Consider the following 20406-nt stretch of genomic DNA (forward strand, 5'->3'; position numbering starts at 1 on the left):
CTGGAGGGCTGGCAGGATTCTCTGCTACCTCTGCCTTGGGTTTTGATCTCTCCACGGACTGAGATCCAGTGCCCGTGGAAAAGGTGTCCCTAGAGGCGCGAAGCTCGGCCTCCCCTCTGGAATGACCCAGAGACTTCGCAAAGGGGCGTCCGTCCACTCCAGGCACAGGACCACCTTCCCAGGGTGCAGTTGCAGCTTCCAGGGCCTCCTCAGTGCTGTCTTCTCCACTGGCCGCTCTGAGCTGTGGCCGATGGCCATTTGGGGAGATGGTACCATCAGCCCACTGCGCGGTGGGTCCCCCGGGGAGGCCCGTGGCCTCAGCCTCGCTTGACTCCTGGGCAGCCAGCCGCCTAGCCGCACGAGTCCGTCGTCTACGCCTCCTCCTCGTCTTGACACGGCCCTGCAATGGCAAAAAAACAACACGCTGATCTGGTGATACAGTGTTCAAACCTACCATGGCAAAGCATCAGTGACTCAAAATCCTGTAAGGTTATCCGGCCTACTTCAGTCAAGATACTATCTAAGAATACACAAGAGGTTATTTCTTAATGATTCCCAAGGAATGAGTTTAACAGCTCCTAGCACTCTGTAAGACTAAGTCATTCTTAATCCTTTAGCGTCCGCCTCCCAGATTCAAGCGATTGCCCTGCCTTAGCCTCCCCAAGTAGCTGGGACTACAGGCGTGCACCACGACACCCAGCTAATTTTTGTATTTTTAGTAGAGACGGGGTTATACCACATTGACCAGGCTGGTCTCGAACTTGTGTATGCTGTATGCGTGTCACCGTGTGGCATGCCTGAGAGGCTAATTACAAAATTCTATAAAAAAAACCAAAACTACAAAAACTAGCGCTGTATCAATGATTACGGTCAGCCGAGAAATACCCTTTACGTGACAAAACCACCTTTACAAAATACCCTTTACAAAACAGAAAAACACTTCTGAGTCAATGTTAAACTTACCAGTAAAAGAGCCTAATTATAATTACTAAGCTATGGGACATGCACGCAAAAAGCTAAACATAATCTGTGGCTCAAATGAGCCAATCAGATACCTTCCTTAACCTCAACACAAAAACATGTTGAGTCCCGTTACCTCAAAAATGTCGTCTGTTGTTGATACGACATCGGGCCGACTATCGCGTCTTGACTCGTTCTTCCCGACTTTCTGATCTGTAGAGAGATCCTCCTCCTCTTCCAGGAGAGGAAAGGGACTTGTTTCCTTTGCCGGTTTTGGTTTAGCAGACTGAAAGAGATGGCCGTCACTGCTGGCCTCCCTCAGGGCAGGAAACGTGGGGCTCTCTTCTTCACCTCCCCCTGGAGGGCTGGCAGGATTCTCTGCTACCTCTGCCTTGGGTTTTGATCTCTCCACGGACTGAGATCCAGTGCCCGTGGAAAAGGTGTCCCTAGAGGCGCGAAGCTCGGCCTCCCCTCTGGAATGACCCAGAGACTTCGCAAAGGGGCGTCCGTCCACTCCAGGCACAGGACCACCTTCCCAGGGTGCAGTTGCAGCTTCCAGGGCCTCCTCAGTGCTGTCTTCTCCACTGGCCGCTCTGAGCTGTGGCCGATGGCCATTTGGGGAGATGGTACCATCAGCCCACTGCGCGGTGGGTCCCCCGGGGAGGCCCGTGGCCTCAGCCTCGCTTGACTCCTGGGCAGCCAGCCGCCTAGCCGCACGAGTCCGTCGTCTACGCCTCCTCCTCGTCTTGACACGGCCCTGCAATGGCAAAAAAACAACACGCTGATCTGGTGATACAGTGTTCAAACCTACCATGGCAAAGCATCAGTGACTCAAAATCCTGTAAGGTTATCCGGCCTACTTCAGTCAAGATACTATCTAAGAATACACAAGAGGTTATTTCTTAATGATTCCCAAGGAATGAGTTTAACAGCTCCTAGCACTCTGTAAGACTAAGTCATTCTTAATCCTTTAGCGTCCGCCTCCCAGATTCAAGCGATTGCCCTGCCTTAGCCTCCCCAAGTAGCTGGGACTACAGGCGTGCACCACGACACCCAGCTAATTTTTGTATTTTTAGTAGAGACGGGGTTATACCACATTGACCAGGCTGGTCTCGAACTTGTGTATGCTGTATGCGTGTCACCGTGTGGCATGCCTGAGAGGCTAATTACAAAATTCTATAAAAAAAACCAAAACTACAAAAACTAGCGCTGTATCAATGATTACGGTCAGCCGAGAAATACCCTTTACGTGACAAAACCACCTTTACAAAATACCCTTTACAAAACAGAAAAACACTTCTGAGTCAATGTTAAACTTACCAGTAAAAGAGCCTAATTATAATTACTAAGCTATGGGACATGCACGCAAAAAGCTAAACATAATCTGTGGCTCAAATGAGCCAATCAGATACCTTCCTTAACCTCAACACAAAAACATGTTGAGTCCCGTTACCTCAAAAATGTCGTCTGTTGTTGATACGACATCGGGCCGACTATCGCGTCTTGACTCGTTCTTCCCGACTTTCTGATCTGTAGAGAGATCCTCCTCCTCTTCCAGGAGAGGAAAGGGACTTGTTTCCTTTGCCGGTTTTGGTTTAGCAGACTGAAAGAGATGGCCGTCACTGCTGGCCTCCCTCAGGGCAGGAAACGTGGGGCTCTCTTCTTCACCTCCCCCTGGAGGGCTGGCAGGATTCTCTGCTACCTCTGCCTTGGGTTTTGATCTCTCCACGGACTGAGATCCAGTGCCCGTGGAAAAGGTGTCCCTAGAGGCGCGAAGCTCGGCCTCCCCTCTGGAATGACCCAGAGACTTCGCAAAGGGGCGTCCGTCCACTCCAGGCACAGGACCACCTTCCCAGGGTGCAGTTGCAGCTTCCAGGGCCTCCTCAGTGCTGTCTTCTCCACTGGCCGCTCTGAGCTGTGGCCGATGGCCATTTGGGGAGATGGTACCATCAGCCCACTGCGCGGTGGGTCCCCCGGGGAGGCCCGTGGCCTCAGCCTCGCTTGACTCCTGGGCAGCCAGCCGCCTAGCCGCACGAGTCCGTCGTCTACGCCTCCTCCTCGTCTTGACACGGCCCTGCAATGGCAAAAAAACAACACGCTGATCTGGTGATACAGTGTTCAAACCTACCATGGCAAAGCATCAGTGACTCAAAATCCTGTAAGGTTATCCGGCCTACTTCAGTCAAGATACTATCTAAGAATACACAAGAGGTTATTTCTTAATGATTCCCAAGGAATGAGTTTAACAGCTCCTAGCACTCTAAGATTAAGTCATTCTTAATCCTTTAGCTTTCGCCATTTTTTAATCTTTCCAGGGCAGTTTCAGTTCAGTTTCACAGAAAAAGCTTCATCTGTTGCTGGAAACCTGGAGAGTAGGCATGTTGCTGCTATGTTTCTCAGAACCCCTCCCTTTGCCCCTACTGAGCCCTCAATATAAACCTGGGTATCTTTCAAAACAAGAAAGAATCAGGGGGAATTCTGGTGCTAACTTTTGCTGGGGGGCTAGTCTAAATTCAGCCTCCAGGAGCAGGGAGAAATGTAAGACAATAAAAACAGGTAATCTAAGGTGCTGTTTTCTTCAAGTCATTAAATTCAAATGTTAAATATTCCACATAAGAAATATGGCTTAGAAATCAGAACTTTTAATATAGTCTCAAAACATGAATCACTTAGTAGCAATGACGCAGCGATAGTTTATGATATTTTCCAAAATACATAAACAAGTAGAATTATGAGAAGCTACGATCCACTTTTAGCAAAGTATGATTATGTTTGCCAACTTCAGGGGAATTTCATAATTTCATTTGCCAATTGAAACTTGACCACAAAAAAAAAAAAAGCCAATAAAAAATGTAATAAAAGGAAGGATGTTGTATTTTCTACAAGGAAACAGATCTGGAAACATCTGAAATGAATCTGTTTGCCAGGGTTAGGTCATTCTGTCCTGTCACTTACTTGGAGATCAGCTAAGGATTTCGAGAGAAGGGAGAAAGAAAAAAAAAGGTTACTACTAGTAAAAAAAACTCTGTCTCAAGAAAAAAAATGTTACTACTAGTAACTTTCATAAGCTAGTTAACTGTTCATTACTAGCTTACAGAACTACGATTGATTTTCACATACTGATCTTACATCCTGCAATCTTAATGAATTTAGTTAGTTCCAATAGTCTTTTTGTAGATTCCTTAAGATGTTCTATATAAAAGATCACACCATCTGCAGATACAGATTGCTTTACTTTACTTCTTCTTTCCAATCTGAATGCCTTTTCTTCATTTTCTCACATAAGTGCCCTGCTTAGAATCCCCAGTACGAGGTTGACTAGAATTGCCTAGAGTGGACATCATTGTGTAATTCATGATCTTAGGATTGAAAAGCATGCACTCTCTCACCATTAAGTATGATATCAGCTGTGTGATTTTACAGATGCCCTTTATCGAGTTCATTAATTTCCCTCCTATGCCTAATTTACTGAGTGCTTTTTATCATGAAAAGGTTTGGATTTTATTAAATGCTTTTTCTGCATCTGTTGAGATGATCATGTACCTTTTAATTCTGTATTTTATTGATTCATCTGTATTGATATAACATCAATTGATTTTTAGACGTCACTTCTCATGGTGTGCAATCCTTTTTACATTTTTGCCGGAATGGGTTTAGTAGTATTTTGTTGAGGATTTCGGCATCTACATTCATAAAGGGTATCTGTAGTTTTCTGGTAATGTCTCTGCCTAGTTTTAATATCAGGGTCATACTAATCTCACAGAATGACCATCACCTATTTTTATTAATACAATTTATTGGAACACAGTCATGCCCAACCATCTTCATCTTTCCTAGGGCTGCTTTCATGCTATCAATGGCAGAGCTAGGCAGTTATGAGAGAGCCCATATGATCTACAAAAGCTAAAATAGTCATTATGAGACCCTTTACAGAAAGAGTTTGTTGACATCCGATCAGTATGAAACGTCCATCTACAACACATATTTCTTAAAGTGAATGTTAGAAATACTTAACTGTACAGATTCAGCCTAATTTCTTTTTCCTGTTGCTTATATCCCATAACTGGTCAAGGGGCAAAGCTTTGCTAGAAGGAACAACAAGGTCTGTAAATTCCAGAAGAGGTGGGTAAAATTCTAATCCCCTATCCTAACATTGCTACTTGAGGTAAGAGTTCTTGATTAAGATTCCCAAATACATAAATGACTGCAGAGAATCATTAACATGCTGCACTGAAGGCTAAGATTCCTTTAGTAACTCACATGACAGAATGATCACCATGAGATGAGAGTCTTTTATCTCGTCTAGAGATTTGAACCACTACTGCTTTTTGCTCACCTTTCCTACTTCTTTCTGTGGAGCTTGGATAGTGTTTTGATCTTCCATTTTATCATCTTCCTCATCAAACAAGCTAAGAACAGCTCTGGTTCTAGCCTTGGTTCCTTTGTCCAATGGGGATGATGAAGAAAATAAATCAGAATGTTTGACTGCTTCCTGAGCAGATGTAGTCAAAAATCCTTCCTGAAAATGAAAATAATAAGGGAAAGAAAATAAGTAACACTTGGAAATGCAAATCCTACATGGAGCCTGCCAAGCTTCTCATTAATTCAGTAACTGCCACATTTGCATGATTCAAGGCACAGTCAATCACATTTGCTCCCAAGTAACAAAACACTGAGGTCAGTTCTTGATTGGCTGCTCCAAGAGACAGTTTTATACAATCATCCATAGCCAAAGATCATTTTTCCAAGCAGTTTAAGACCATGGGTCCCTCTCTGCTACCAAGTGACAGGACAGCTATAATCCTGATGCACATTGGTTGCTCTGGAGCTAGGAAGAACTTCTAAGTGGCAAAGATAACACAAATGCCAATCATTGGGAGTGGACCATGAATTCCTAGTATTTAATACATAAGCTCCAAGGAGGAAATCTAAAGGGCAAAATCAGACCCTTGAATTGCAGAAGGCTTTACACTGTATATGCAATTCAAGAAGAACCTCTCAAGTAATTCTAAAAGGCAACATTCATTCATTCAACAGGTAGCACATTTCAGGTAAGAAACGATTGATTATGAGGTACATTCCGATTTCAGAGTACCCAAACTATTCAAAAAATGCTCCTTTGAAGAAATACATAATTTATAACATAGTGCGTACCATGTGCAAGGTAATATGCCAAGTACTACAGATAAAATGGTGAGCAAAACAAACCTGGCCCAATCTGCAAGGGGCTTACACTCAGTGGGGGAGAAGGCAGTACAGCAACCAGCCAGTCAAGTGTGGACCACAATCGGAATAGGACTGGGGTCCTCACACAGCCACTGGGAAGAGAATGTCATGCAGGAACACAAGTACAAATAAAATGCTCGTATCACTGTAGCTCCAAGGAGCCTCAGCAGGAAATGCAAATGCAACGCTCTTCACACAGGCTCTGGGAGATACTAGACCTAAGCAGCTGGACACACAGCATATAAGAAAAGTTAGAGAAAGAGAGGAGGCCTATAGAGACTGCAGGAAACCACACGGCTGAATGGCCAAGCATGGCCAGCAGCATTACCCACAGGCTTCCTGCAAAAGATGGCAGACTGTCCAGGACACAAAAGCTAGTGTTTTAGAAAGAGTACAAATTTTAGTCTACTCTGTAATTCCTTGCCAACACCATCTGAAAGTAAAAGGATGCTGGGCCAGGCATGGTGGCTCACACCTGCAATCCCAGCACTCTGGGAGGCGGATCACAAGGTCAAGAGATCGAGACCATCCTGGCCAAAATGGTGAAACCCCGTGTCTACTAAAAACATGAAAATTAGCAGGTCATGGTGGCGCACACCTGTAGTCCCAGCTACTCAGGAGGCTGAGACAGGAGAATCTCAAACCCGGGAGGTAGAGGTTGCAGTGAGCCCAGATCTCATCACTGCACTCCGGCCTAGTGACAGAGTGAGACTTCCTCTCAAAAAACAAAAGAAGTAAAAGGATGCTAACTAACAACTCCTTAAAACTGACTGACTTTTTTTTTTTGAGACGGAGTCTTGCTCTTTTGCCAGGCCGGAGTGCAGTGGCATGATCTCGGCTCACTGCAACTTCCGTCTCCCGGATTCAAGCGATTCTCCTGCCTCAGCCTCCTGAGTAGCTGCGACTACAGGTGTGCGCCACCACACCTGGCTAATTTTTTGTATTTCAGTACACATGGGGTTTCACCATGGCCAGCATGGTCTCAATATCCTGACCTCATGATCTGCCTGCCTCAGCCTCCCATAGTGCTGGGATTACAGGCGTGAGCCACCAAGCCCAGCCTAAAACTGACATTTAAATTCAAGTACAGCTGGGGACCAAAGGAGAACCAAGGGTAACAGGAACGCTGCACAGAAGAGAACAAGTTAGAAAGGCAATGATGCCATGACATGACAGTAACTGCAGAGACAGTGGCAGGCACACCGCAGCGTACATGTGTCCTGTAGAAGGACCAGGAGGAAAGGCCCTGCAGAGGCTTCCTGCACTGTGGGGACACAGACTCCTTGTCTGTGTTTTCAAATCTGCCTACAAATATGCCATTTATTTTCTGTGGTCAAAAAACTTAAGGGGTTGTGTGTGTTTAAAACAACACATGAGAGACAAATGTATTCAAGTATACGAGAGAAAAAAGTCCACCTTTTCTGACTCGGCCACATCAGTTCTCCCAAATTCTGATGATTCCTTGGCACTCTCAACCTTCTTATCCACAGGCTTCCCTCCAAGTGGTGCCTCCTTCTCTTCTTCATTGCTAAACAGCAAAGGTGGTGCCTCAGAGACGATCTCTTTTTTCTACCAAAAGAAGAGCACACAACATCCACAACAATAAAAAAGTGTGTCTGATGAGCATGGCCATATTCAGAACAAGCCCAAACCATCCTCTTAGGGCTTCAGCTAAATGTGGTGGTGGAAGAGAAGACAGGATAGTGAAGACGGCACCAAAAGGGAGAAGCAACAAATATCACCACCCGGGACTTATGGACAGGGTACTTCATGCATCACCTGCATCGGTCTACTTGTATCTGTCAACCCCTACGCCTCCCTCACTCACATCCTTACCTCTGCCATCAGACGATTATGAGTCTCTCTCTCTGTCTCACTCCTGTGATATTTCAACTAGAAGACATCATCCAGAGTTGTCTTGATAAAACACAACTACTGGATCATGTCCTCTCCCACCCGAAACCTGCACTCCTTGAAGCAAATGACACTCAGCAGACACCCCATTCTTCCCTCTACTCATGTGCTTGCTATTCCTTAAAGTCACTGCAAACTTTCAAACTTCCATACCACACTGCCCTCGATGTCCGTAGAAACAAATCTTCCTCATCCTTCAAGCCCTGCTCAGACATCACGCACGGTCTTTCTGTTCCCATCAGTTGCTTTGTTGAATAAACATGGTATTTATCTCTCCACCTGACCCTTCCTTGACTTTCTTCCTAACTAACTGCTAGCACACATCTGTTTATCCGTTCATCTGAAAGGACTACAAACTGTATTTCCGTGGCCACTCCCAGCGTTTTACACCAACTGAGTGCTCAGTACAAGTCTGCAAGCACTTGAGCCCATTTCTCATCTCATCTTATCAGGGAGGCAGGAATTTGAGGGACTAGGAAACTGAGGTTCATGACTGACCTGGAATTCATGGCATCTTTGGGGCAAGTGACTTATCAACAAGTTCTTGAGAAAAAAAACTAAAGCTCTACTATAGTATAGTATAGATACAAATCTTACCATATGACACGAGAAAGTGTGCTTTGAGGCAATGCCTAAATCAAGTTCGGAAGGCAGATTTGGGAAACTAAGGAAGGGCATTGCTCATCATGATTTTAAAATGTGATGAAAGAAGAATGAACAGAGCAAGGGGATTTTCAGTTATTGTCAGGAAGAGATCATTAAAGTGCAAAACCATTTGAACTGGAAGATCATGAAGAATTTCAGAAGAGATCAGGCAACACTGAAGTGATTGAAGGAAAAGGCTTTTGTGGAACACGCTGCACTCACTGAAAACTATATAAAAATTCAATACAACTAGTTGATAAGGGAGATTTTTTAAAAAGAGACTTAAGTACGGCATATCATATTCTTCCTTCATGTATAACTAAGGTCCTAAAGCACAGAAAATGCTACCCAAAATACTAGTTTTAATTTTCTTGAAAACAAGCTAACTCCTCATCCTTGTCATGAAGTTTATTTTCTGTTTTTCTTTTTTTTTGAGACGGAGTCTCGCCCTGTTCCCCAGGCTGGAGTGCAGTGGCACAATCTCGGCTCATTGCAACCTCCATCTCCCAGGTTCAAGCAATTCTGCTGCCTCAGCCCCCCCGGTAGCTGGGATTACAGGCGTGCATCACCACACCCAGCTAATTTTTGTATTTTTAGTAGAGATGGAGTTTCACTATGTTGGCCAGTCTGATCTCACACTCCTGACCTCAGGTGATCCATCTGCCTCAGCCTCCCAAAGTGCTGGGATTACAGGTGTGAGCCACCATGCCTGCCCAAATTTACTTTCTTGATAGGTATCAGAAAATAAGTATGAAGAAAAAAAAATGTAATGGTCTAAAATGGCTGCATCTTGGCCACATGGGTAACAGAAACTGGGCCTATGAATGAAAGCTGAACCTCACCTGCAAGGCCAGAGCCTGTCCAATACCTCCCTGACATGTACCGATTACAACCTGCCTATAGGATGAAACACAAAGGCAGCACAGAATCAACCATCCCTCTCCTGACCCTGAGTCCCCCTACGTACTCATTAGGGTAAAAGGCTAATGAGTAAAATACGTTAACCACATATTTACTTTATCTTATATACAGTGTCACTGAGCACCAATCAGAACTGCTGAGGATGTCACCTTTGTTTCACTGCCCCCTTCTTCCATTTTCTATGTAACAGAAATGTATACATGCCTTGTCTTGTGTGGCCCACTCCGGGACACGTTCTCAGTTTGTGCAGATCTCATTCCTGGGCTAGCAGATCACAAGCTTGGCTCAGAACAAAACTCATATTACATTTCTTTAAGTTCTCCTGCTTCTTGTTCAGTCTTTTGGTCAACATAGGATTATAACTAAGTCACACTTAACTTACACTAAAATATCTCTAAAAAAAAATCTTTTATTTACTGTTGTCTAAAGATGATTATATTTCACAAATAATCAAAAATGTGCAGACTATTCAGCTACTTAACTTGTGTGTCTTGACCTCTTGTTTTATTTAATAATCAAAATTACCATAGGCTGAAAGAAGTTTTACAGCTCCAGAGCCTGCAAAATTTATTGCTCATTTATCCCTCCAGTATAGGTTTTTTATAATTTACAAAGAAAAACCAATCAGTTAATTTTGAAACTTTCCATTTTTTTCCTTTTTTAATCTTTTTGATTTCACTCCCGCTACTCAGGCTAAAGTGCAATAGCGCAATCTCGGCTCAACGCAACCTCCACCTCTGGGTTCAAGCAATTCTCCTGCCTCAGCCTCCTGAGTAACTGGGCTTACAGGCATGAATCACCACACCCAGCTAATTTTGTATTTTTAGTAGAGACTATTTCTTCATGTTGGTCAGCCTAGCCTCGAACTTCTGACCTCACGTGATCCACCCACCTCAGCCTCCCAAAATGCTGGGATTACAGGCATGAGCCACTGCACTGGGCGGAAGCTTTCCATTTTTCTAATCACAACTTAATATGACTTAGTCCCAGATGATGGCACTGCTGACTGCAAATCCACTTAGTAACTTCATAGTCTTACCTCCGGCTTCCGTGTTCTTTCTCTGTCAAGGAGAGAAAGAGGCAAACCCACGTGGTCCTGTGCCAAAGTGCAAAGATCAAAGTAGTATTTGGTGTAAATGCTGGCAGGAACTTGGACATTATAATCAATTAGCTTCAAGAACTGCCTTTCCAACTCATTCCTGGGGAAGGAGAAACACAACAAAACCAACACAGGACCATGTTAGTTCACTGGGCCAGCTTCAGAAACATCATTCTCATGTAAGAAATGTGGTAAAGCCATCATGTGCTCTAGTTTATTAGAACGCATGAAAGAACTCACACTGGAAAGAACGCTTTCAATCGAAGAAATACAAGAAAGCATGCAACTTTCCCAGCTCTCTTTGAAAATAGAAAAAACTTGTATTGGAAAAAAACATGGATATAAAAAAATGTGTCAATACACTTGATTTTCTATTTCTGTGAAGAATGTCATTGTTTTTGCAGACTTGTGGAGGTACTACATTGGTGGTCTCGGATAAGACCTGGAGGAATTCTCTGTATTAGCAGACAGGCTCCCTTCTTCCATTACTTTCCCACAAATGAAGTCTGTCTCTCTGTGCTACGCTGCCTGGAGCTGGGAGAGGAGCGATACAAGCACCCTTGTGGCCACGACCTCTGGAACAGCACTAGGTCTGTCCAGATGGCACTAGGTCTGAAGTCGACACAGCACTGTGACTGCACAAGGCCCACTGTAAAATCTACCTGCTGCCACTTATGTCACTCAAGGCCCCGGGGCTCTACAATTAGCAGGTAGTGAAGATAGCCAGGCTTCTGTCCTTCCCTTAAGTGCAGTAAGTTGCCCTGGTCCCTATGTGATAACCTGCTTTTCATTGGCTTATACCGACTCTCTCTTTCTTAGCTGAGAGCTGTTCAGGCTTCATGTTAGCTTCTTGAGCCAGACAGACTCCACCTTCGTGTCTTCATTTTAGTTATTCCCCTCATTAAGTAAGTAAATGCAGTATGTAGCTGGGGCAGGATGACACTGGGCACATCCCGGAGTGCATCTGCTGATAAGGGCCTGAGTTAAGCAGTTCCAGCAGAGCCTGGGAATGCAGTTGCTGTTGAGTACCCAGAGCCCCCATATGTATAAACTGGATGTCTTTTTATGACAGCTCTAGCCCTTGCACCTGGTACTGTTTTATTTCTCATGTACCAGTTTATCTTTTAACTTTTTTGCTTACTCTGCTTCTGTGAAAAAGTTGCTTCAGCTAGGTTCCCCCCTCCCTTTTCAAACTAGGGTATAAGAAACCCCTTAACTCTTTCTTGAGGGCCGAGAGAATTTTGGGTGTTAGCCACCTCTTGGTCACTGGCTAAAATAAAGGACTCATAATTCAACCTCAGAGTGTGGCTCGTTCCTTGACTCACTTGGGTATAACACCTGGATGGGTTCAAAGGTGCTGCCTGGGAGCCTAGGCTGGAGTCATGAACCTTAGACATCTACCTGGTGTTCTGTTCTACCATGGCTGAGCTGGCACTGAATCCACCAGGCAAATCCCCTTCCCGCTCTTCCCTCCTTTTTCCCTAGGCAGAGTAGTCAGTCCCCACGCACATCATTGCAGTCCCATGGAGCTTAGTGCCAGGTCACCACGGATGTTCACTTAATAATACCCCACGGATGTTCACTTAATACCCCAAGGTATTAATCGGCTTGTGAGTGCTGCCTTCCCTGGAACTCATTCTTCAGGGCTGTGGGCTCCCCTCTGGCCCAGGGTCGGTCCAGAGAGAGATGCCATCCAAGAGCCAAGGCCTGAATCGTGGACTCCTACAGCTCACCTGGTGCTCCTCTGACTCTAGCTGAGCTGGTATCTAAGCTCAAGAAAACTCCTCTTTACTCTTCCCTCAGCATTTATCAAGCAGAGGGAGTCTCTCCTTGGAGCCACCGCAGCTGACCCAGCACATCTCTGTCTCACTCCAGGCCCATGGCATGTACTACCTGGTCATCACTGATGATGCTTCAGGGCCCAAGGGCTCTTTCATCAGAAAGAGATGAATCTTGCCATTACTGAGTCCTAGCAGGTTCCCTTCTGGCCCAGAGTTTGTCTAGAGATGCTATCCCAAAGCTGGGACCTCAAATGGGGGTTTCGTGACTCTGACCAGTGCCCTCTCCCACTGTGGCTGAGCTAGTATCCGAGTTGCAAGACAAAGTCCTCTTTCCTACCCTCAAGCCGAAAAAAGAGGTCTTTGTCAGAGCTGCGAGCTGCACTGTCAAGGGCTGAAGGAGGGGTGGGCAAACACTCCCTAGCTGTCCCAGCTGCTGTCTCCTAGGGTCACATCCCCCCCACCCCGACACACTGGTTCCAAGCGCAGCACGGCACTTGAACTTGCCTAAGAGTTGCAGTCCTTGTGACCTAGACAGGCTTTCAGGTTTATTAAGGACCCCAGAGTACTTTATCCCACAGCAGCCAGGCTTTCACAACTCAAGTTCCATCCACTGGGATGAACAACTCCCCTATGGCTGGCGCTAGTCTAAATGTTTTTTTTTTTCGGTGGGTGGGCATTGGGTGAGTTCAGCCTTGTTGTGCTTTCTGCTATGACAAGGGAGCACTGAGTTCAGGAAAAGTCCCACAGCTGCTGTGCTCTCCCTGCCCCAAGCATGTAGCCTCTCTCCTTGCCACAGGTTCACAGGGTGGCATCGGCAATTCAAGACTGTCTTTTCTACCCTGTTCAGTGCCTCTTTCAGTGATATGAAGTTAAACCCAAGTACTACGATCACTTACCTGATTTCTAGTTCTTATGAAGGTGCTTTTTTATTTAGACAGTTGCTAAATTTGTTATTCCTATGGGGAGCACAATTGGCACCGATTTCTACTCAGCCACCAGGCTCCACCTCTGTGACTGCATACATTCTGAATGACAGTCTTATCTGGAGTAATAGGCAAATGTGAAAAAAAAAAGAAAACCAAAAACCCAAAACCTCTTGCCGGTGCCTGTCATAATCTTGATTTTCATATGCTGCTAAATGTCACCAAGAGGTGTTTTTTCAGATTTTTCTAAGTGTCACCCACAAAGCCATTCTCTCTGTCTAGTGGACACTGTGAGAGCCTCTGCTGGAAATGCCTCCCTGGCTCACCCTGCCAACTAGCTCCAAGGCCCTTCCCTTTACAGCACTCAGGAGGCCAGAGTGGAAGAAAGACCCATGAAGCTTTTCTTTCAGTGTCATGTTGGTGCCATCTGGTGCCAACTCCATGACTCAGCAAGATTTCTTGCACTCGCATGGATAACTTGCCCCCCCACCCGCCGCAAATGCTGCTGTGGTTGCACGAGTGCCCTGGGAACCTCCTGAGTGTGGCGAGCATTGGGTGATGCTCCAGCAATGTTTCTCAGACTGCCTGAGGGGAACACTGGAACTTCTAACTCATCAGCCCAATGATGCGACACTCTGAAGAGGGAGGGGACAGGGGCACAGGGATCTGTGGCTATTCTGTATCTCAAGGTTTCTATAAAACAGATCTTCAGATAAAAGCAGGGAGAACACCAGCAAAAGCAAGTACACAATGTATGACTCAGGGTGAAGCTATACATTTTCCCCAGTCCACAGGCCCCAGACCTGTCAATGGCCAAACAATTATTGCAAAGGCCAGACATGTGCTCCTTACAAAGAGACTGGAACTTGCAGACAGCTTGTAAAAAGCCATAAGGATATTTACTGTACTATTATTTTCTGGTAGTACACTGGTAAAATGTTTGCCAAAAATATCCACAGAAAAATATTTTTCAATTTATGAGCAGATTATTACAATAACAATTTACCAAGAACTACCAATGAGCAATGAAAATATGAACAGTTGTTCTAAAATGTGATGTTTATGCCCATTTCCATTATCAGTACAATGTAAACTTTTAAAATAGTTCTTAAAGTGTTAAGTTTATGGGACCAAAAAGTACTGAAAAATGATTAGAAAGTTCACAAAGACAGCTGGGCATAGTTGCTCATGCCTGTAATCCCAGCACTTTGGGAGGCCAAGGCAGGTGGATCACGTGAGGCCAGGAGTTTGAGACCCGCCTGGCCAAAATGGTGAGACCCCGTCTCTACTAAAAATACAAAAAGTTAGCTGGATGTGGTGGTGGATGCCTGTAATCCCAGCTACTCGGGAGGTTGAACCGCTTGAATCTGGGAGGCGGAGGTTGCAGTGAGCCGAGATCATGCCATTGCACCACAGCCTGGACAACAAGAGTGAAACTCCATCTCAAAAAAAAAAAAAAAAAAAAAAAAAAAAAGAAAGGAAACAAAGTTCACAAAAACCATACGAACTCACATTTCTTCAACTGTAACACTGTCGAAGAGCGTGCAGTAGTCCGCATTCCTCAAAGCTGCATCATTCCAAGCCTTGGCGGCAATAAGAATGGCTCCCGTGACAATCCTCCTCCAGTTGGTTGGACAAATGTCGATATAATTGTAACTCACGAGTCTTTCTATGTAAATCTGCAAAACATAGCAAACACTGGCCTTTGATTTAACTCCGTTTAAGTGCTGTGATAAGAACTCTTATGAATGACAGATTCCTTGTGGTCTTGACCAGAAAGTAAGTGCCTTTTATTCTTATGTTCTACAGAGACTTGATCAGGCCAGGCAAGCGGCCATATCGCAATCATAGGTCAGATACTTCTGCTACTTACTCTGCCCATAGAAATTTACAGCCCAATTTTGGTCACAAGAATGACTGTACGTCTCAGCCAAGGGCATCATAAAAAGAGGCAGTGTTGTCACCTTCACACTCATGAGAGAGAGCACACACACACACATGCCCAGTGTGGATTAAAGTTGTTCAATAAATCCTCAAGTGCCTATCAAATATAAGATCTCACATCTAGCTAGTAGGCAGATGGGAATTTTACAAATATGTCAAACTTGAATATGTAAAACCTATGTGATAGCAAATATTAACCTCCTTATCACAAAAACTCACCCTTCTGGGGCACTAGCTTAAAAAACTGCTGGTCAAGAGAGCCTCCCAGTGGCTGCTGTGCAGAGCAGCATGGCGGACGCAAGTCTCGGGGGTTGCAAAACATTCCACATATGCAATTGCTCACTTGATAAGAAACACACATGTACAAAGGAGAGTCCTTCCCACAGCCCCTATTTTTCACCTCTTCATGATCACTTCATGCAAATTTATTATGTCTTACATCATCTGCAACTTAAACAATTCTGTTGGTTTTAAAGTGGAAAAAGCTGCCAATCTCAGTATCCCTGGGATTCCTCTAAACCTGCTGCCCAGCAGTTTGTGAAACAATTTCATGAATTACTTTACATCTATCAAACATCGGTCCTACAAAGAATTGGGCAAAGTGAACAGCTGAGTAAAGATTAAAGGTGAGCTGTGAGGTGTTGTTACCTCAGAGGGTGCTCTGCAGAACAGTATGTCTGTGAGCTACTTGAACTCTTTACATCTTAACAAAAGGATGAAACTTTATTTATTTATTTTTTAAAAACAGGTGAGTTTATTTCTTGTATGCAGGTTATCCAATTGGAAAACACTGCCAGATCTGAGCTGCCAAACTCAAGTATGTTTTCAAAAACAAATGGCTATTGAACATGACATGTTTTAAAGATTCTGCTCCCTTTCTCCCAAACTGCACTCTCAAGTATTTCAAGAATGAATCTCCCTCCCTGGGTTCAACTGCATAGGAATCAGAGAGCACTGAAACATGGCAAGGCTTCAACTTCCCATCCCCTTTCCTGCTGAGCCGCTGAGCTGCTGAGCTGCTGACACTCATTCATGCCACAAGCCCTCCTAGGTGAGTTTGAGAAAAATTCTTTATTCCCACTGACGTCAACTCTTCCCTCAGCGCAGTTGACCCCATCTCACTTTTGCAGAATACTCTTCCCACAGTCACCTCTTTCTGAAGATTTTCTTCCTCTCTACCAGAGACTTCTCCCAAATGGTGTTTCCTTTGTCCCCATTCCACTCCTCACTGCTCTCCAACTATGTCCTCTCACTGGTGCGCACAACACCATAACCTCATGCCAGTTCATCTTCCAACTCTCCTTCACCTACGCTGCCTGCCCTGACAATCCTGCTTCCTGTAATGTCAGCACTCTTTCTCGTCATACATTTAGTTGGGTCCGTTCCAATGTCAGCTCTCTAGAGAGGCTCTTCTTACCATTCTACCTCAAATAGCCCCCAATCACTCTGTGTCCCTTTATCCTGCTTTCTCTTTCTCCTGTTTCATACTACCTAAAAAAATACTTAAGTTCAATCCACCTAGAACACAAGCTCATAAAAACAACAACTGTGTTCCACCTGTCCTCTCCTCTACCCCAGCACTTAGAAGAGCAGCACAGAGTCAGCATCCAGTGAGTGTTCACGAATTAAGCACCGCTCGGCAGCATTCAGCACTGTGACCACAGATGCTCCTATCTTGAATTCTTTCTCCTTTTATTATCCTCTTCTGCTTTTCCTCCTCCCACGCTAGTAGCCGTTCTTCTGGGGGCTTGTCCCTTAAATCATAACAGTCCTTACTGACCTATTTTCTGTCTGCTTTACTGTTTTTGAGACAAGGTCTCACTCTGTTGCCCAGGCTGGAGTACAGTGGCATAGATACAGGTCACTGCAGCCTCCACCTCCTGGGCTCGAGTGATCTTCCTGCTTCAGCCTGCCATGGACCTGAGGCCACAGGCATGTGCTACCATGTCCAGGTAATTTCTTGATTTTTTTTTTTTTTTTTTTTTTTTGGTAGAAATGGGTCTCACTTTACTGCCCAGTCTGGTCTTGAACTCCCACAGTCGAGCAATTCTTTCAACTTGGCCTCCCAAAATGCTGGGATTATAGGCATGAGATACTGTACCTGGCCTTACTTTTTCTTCTCTTAAAATACAGGGTCTCATCCTCTGGCCAAGGCTGGACTTAAACTGCTGGGCTAAAGTAATTCCGTCACCTTAGCCTCCCAAATAGCTAGGACTAAAGGCATGAAACCACCAGGCCTGGCTTGTCCAGTTTCATTCTACACACTTTCTTGGTATTTAAACAGCCACTGTTGCTCTTCTTTCTGTAGCTCTACATCAGATTCATGCTCTAGCCCTGTATATCCAAATGATGACTAGACTCTGCCACTCTGCTCTCTCAAAGGCACATTGAGCTTATCCCATGTACAAAACTCTCCCTTTTACAATCCAGCTTTCCTTCCTACATCACCTATCTCTCTGTATCTGGAAGCACCACTCCTGCTTCCCTCCAGCACATGCCAAGAGCTCCAAATGATTTGCAGCTCCTCTAGAAGGTCTGTATTTGGTCCAGTGCCCATTGCCTTTGATTCAAGTGTACAGCAGGAACCTTCTCCCCTAGACTCTAACTAGATGCTAAAGAAGTACTGATCGAAGTATTTTTTCCTTCCTGGCCATGAAGTTGACTTTACTCTGTAGGTTTGCTGTGGGGAGGAATAAGACTAATTTTAACAATTTGAACAGAATTTATTATTTAAAATAATAGTTTCATTAAAAAAATTCTGTAGGGATGATGTAAATGTAATGACACAGCTATGACGTGGTAGACCAACTGGCAAAGCCTGTGTCCAAGTGCTACTGGAACCACATTCCTGGGCAACTTCATGAGCAGGCACAGGCGATCAGCAGGGGTGGATTAACACTCATCATCCAAGGAACAATGAATTTAGGGCAGCAGCTCACAATCACAGCAAGCATCAGAATTGCCTGGGGATATAGCCTGGGACTCAGCTTAGACCTATACTGGCCATCTATTCCTGCCCATCAACTGGATGGTTTTGTTACCACTCCCCATTCCAAGTCCTCCACGTGCCCTGGATGTGTGTGCACTGTGTATGCATGTGTGCACTGAAGTGTGCGGGGAGAAATCGAAATCCGTCCTGCTGTCTTTAATAGCAATTGTTCTGCGATTAGAAAAGCAATTGAGACATTCTAAGCCAAAATGATGATTCAACTCAATGTGTATATTTGCTCTCATAAGTTTCTCTTAACATTCTGAGATAATTTCAGAAACTTACTGTTATTTAAAAACATGACCATACCACCCTGTTTACAAGACAAATTGCTAACGATGCTTTATAAAAAGAAAATATCTTACCAGACTCACGATTGCAAATTCAGTTGTTAGCCTTAGAGCTTCAAACAGAGGTCTAACAAATCTGAAAATCACTTTGTATTCAGGATCATACTTCAAGTAGTCCTCTGGAAGCTGTTCTTGCTGAAAGAAGAAAGGATGCGATGTAAGTATCCATTGAAGAAAAAATCTCAAGTGCTCTTAAGACAGCAGTGTTCACATTGGTGCCCATGTATCACTTACAATAATTTTGACTGGTGAGATGTCTTTCAGTTTTTTTAATATGAGCAGTAGGATCTTAAAATACCATAATGATTTAACACTCACCAACATTCACTTAAAAAATAGGATGAGCTGAGGCTCAGAAAATGTTTGTTCTTTTTTGCTGTTTCCCCCACATAATTGTATCCAAATGTAAGCTACTCTTAGGCTTTAATGTCTTACTGACCATCTGCCATTCTGCTCTGCAATAAACTTTGAGAAAATAGTTTCCTGTAACCATGAGACTCTAAGCCTATGCTGTTAAATACAATAATCACTAGCCACATGTGGCTATTATGTGCCTGAGGAAGTGCATTTTTAAATTTTTACACCATGTAAAATTGATAACAACTTAAGTTTTTTAACTCTCTTCATAAAAATGCTTCTGTTAAAAGTATTTACATATTCTTACATTGCTTGATGCTACTGACAAGTATCTTTCCAAAAGATAGATTTTGTGTTACTTGGATAGTATATTTACTCACACTAGCTCACTAATTAAACAGAGCTGCAGATCAGATCTTATTCCAGCATGTTTTTATAACACTTTTGAAATAAGATGACTAGATGTAACATGAAATGGGGATCGAGACTTAAAGAAAGATGCCTTTGACTTTGGCATGAAACAGATAAAAGTCTCTGATGAAAATACAACCTCAACAAAAGTGACACTTGCTGGGCCAGGCACGGTGGGTCATGCCTGTAATCCTAGCACTTTGGGAAGCCAAGGTCAGGAATTTGAAACCAGCCTGTCCAACATGGTGAAACCCCATCTCTACCCAAAATACAAAATTAGCCAGGCATGGTGGCCGGCACCTGTAATCCCAGCTACTTGGGAGTCTGACGCAGGAGAACTGCTTGCACCTGGGAGGTGGAGGCTGCAGTAAGCCAAGATGGCACCATCGCACTCCAGCCTAGACAAGAGCTAAACTCCGTCTCAAGAAAAAACAAAGTGACACTTACTGTAAATGGATGTAACTCTTCATCAAATATGCCCAAAGATCTATCGGCATCTCTATAAAATAAGAATGTGCATTACTTCAAAAATTGTTAGTATCTTAGTATACTATCTGTTTTGTAAAAGAATGCCTCCTACGTGCTTTGGTGTTTACTGCACCAAAGCAAACAGTTTTTACAAATTCTTCTCCTGGATCCTGACCTGCAGAGGTTTTCCTGACCTCTTCTTACTCAGCACTTCATGTCCTCTACTGGAAAGTCTTTTATATGATAACCAGTCAGGACAAGGCATTATCTAGCTCATGATATCAACAGTGGTAAAGCTATGAAATCTAAACTAAAAACAGATTTTGAAAAAAATCTCAATTTTATATTTCTATCACAGTGAATACCAATATAATCAATATAAAAACATACTCAGGATTCTCAGTCATTTAAGAATCAA

General features: G+C 44.1%; 1 protein-coding gene across 1 annotated transcript in view; it reads right to left on the reverse strand.

Moving 5' to 3' along the window:
- LOC135271962 (WASH complex subunit 2-like) overlaps positions 1–20406 on the reverse strand; it is a 95181-nt gene that overhangs the window by 51754 nt on the left and 23021 nt on the right. Inside the window, exons 7-13 of the mRNA XM_064370083.1 lie at positions 19968–20019; positions 18768–18887; positions 14982–15148; positions 10706–10865; positions 7603–7755; positions 5297–5479; positions 2419–3034 (exon numbers count right to left, since the gene is read on the reverse strand). Of these exons, the coding sequence (XP_064226153.1) occupies positions 2419–3034; positions 5297–5479; positions 7603–7755; positions 10706–10865; positions 14982–15148; positions 18768–18887; positions 19968–20019 (1451 nt within the window). The remainder of the gene's footprint in view (positions 1–2418; positions 3035–5296; positions 5480–7602; positions 7756–10705; positions 10866–14981; positions 15149–18767; positions 18888–19967; positions 20020–20406) is intronic.

This window comes from Aotus nancymaae, unplaced genomic scaffold (genome assembly GCF_030222135.1).
Source record: "Aotus nancymaae isolate 86718 unplaced genomic scaffold, 86718_ANA_hifiasm-v0.15.2.pri h1tg000099l, whole genome shotgun sequence".
NCBI classification, from domain to species: domain Eukaryota; kingdom Metazoa; phylum Chordata; class Mammalia; order Primates; family Aotidae; genus Aotus; species Aotus nancymaae.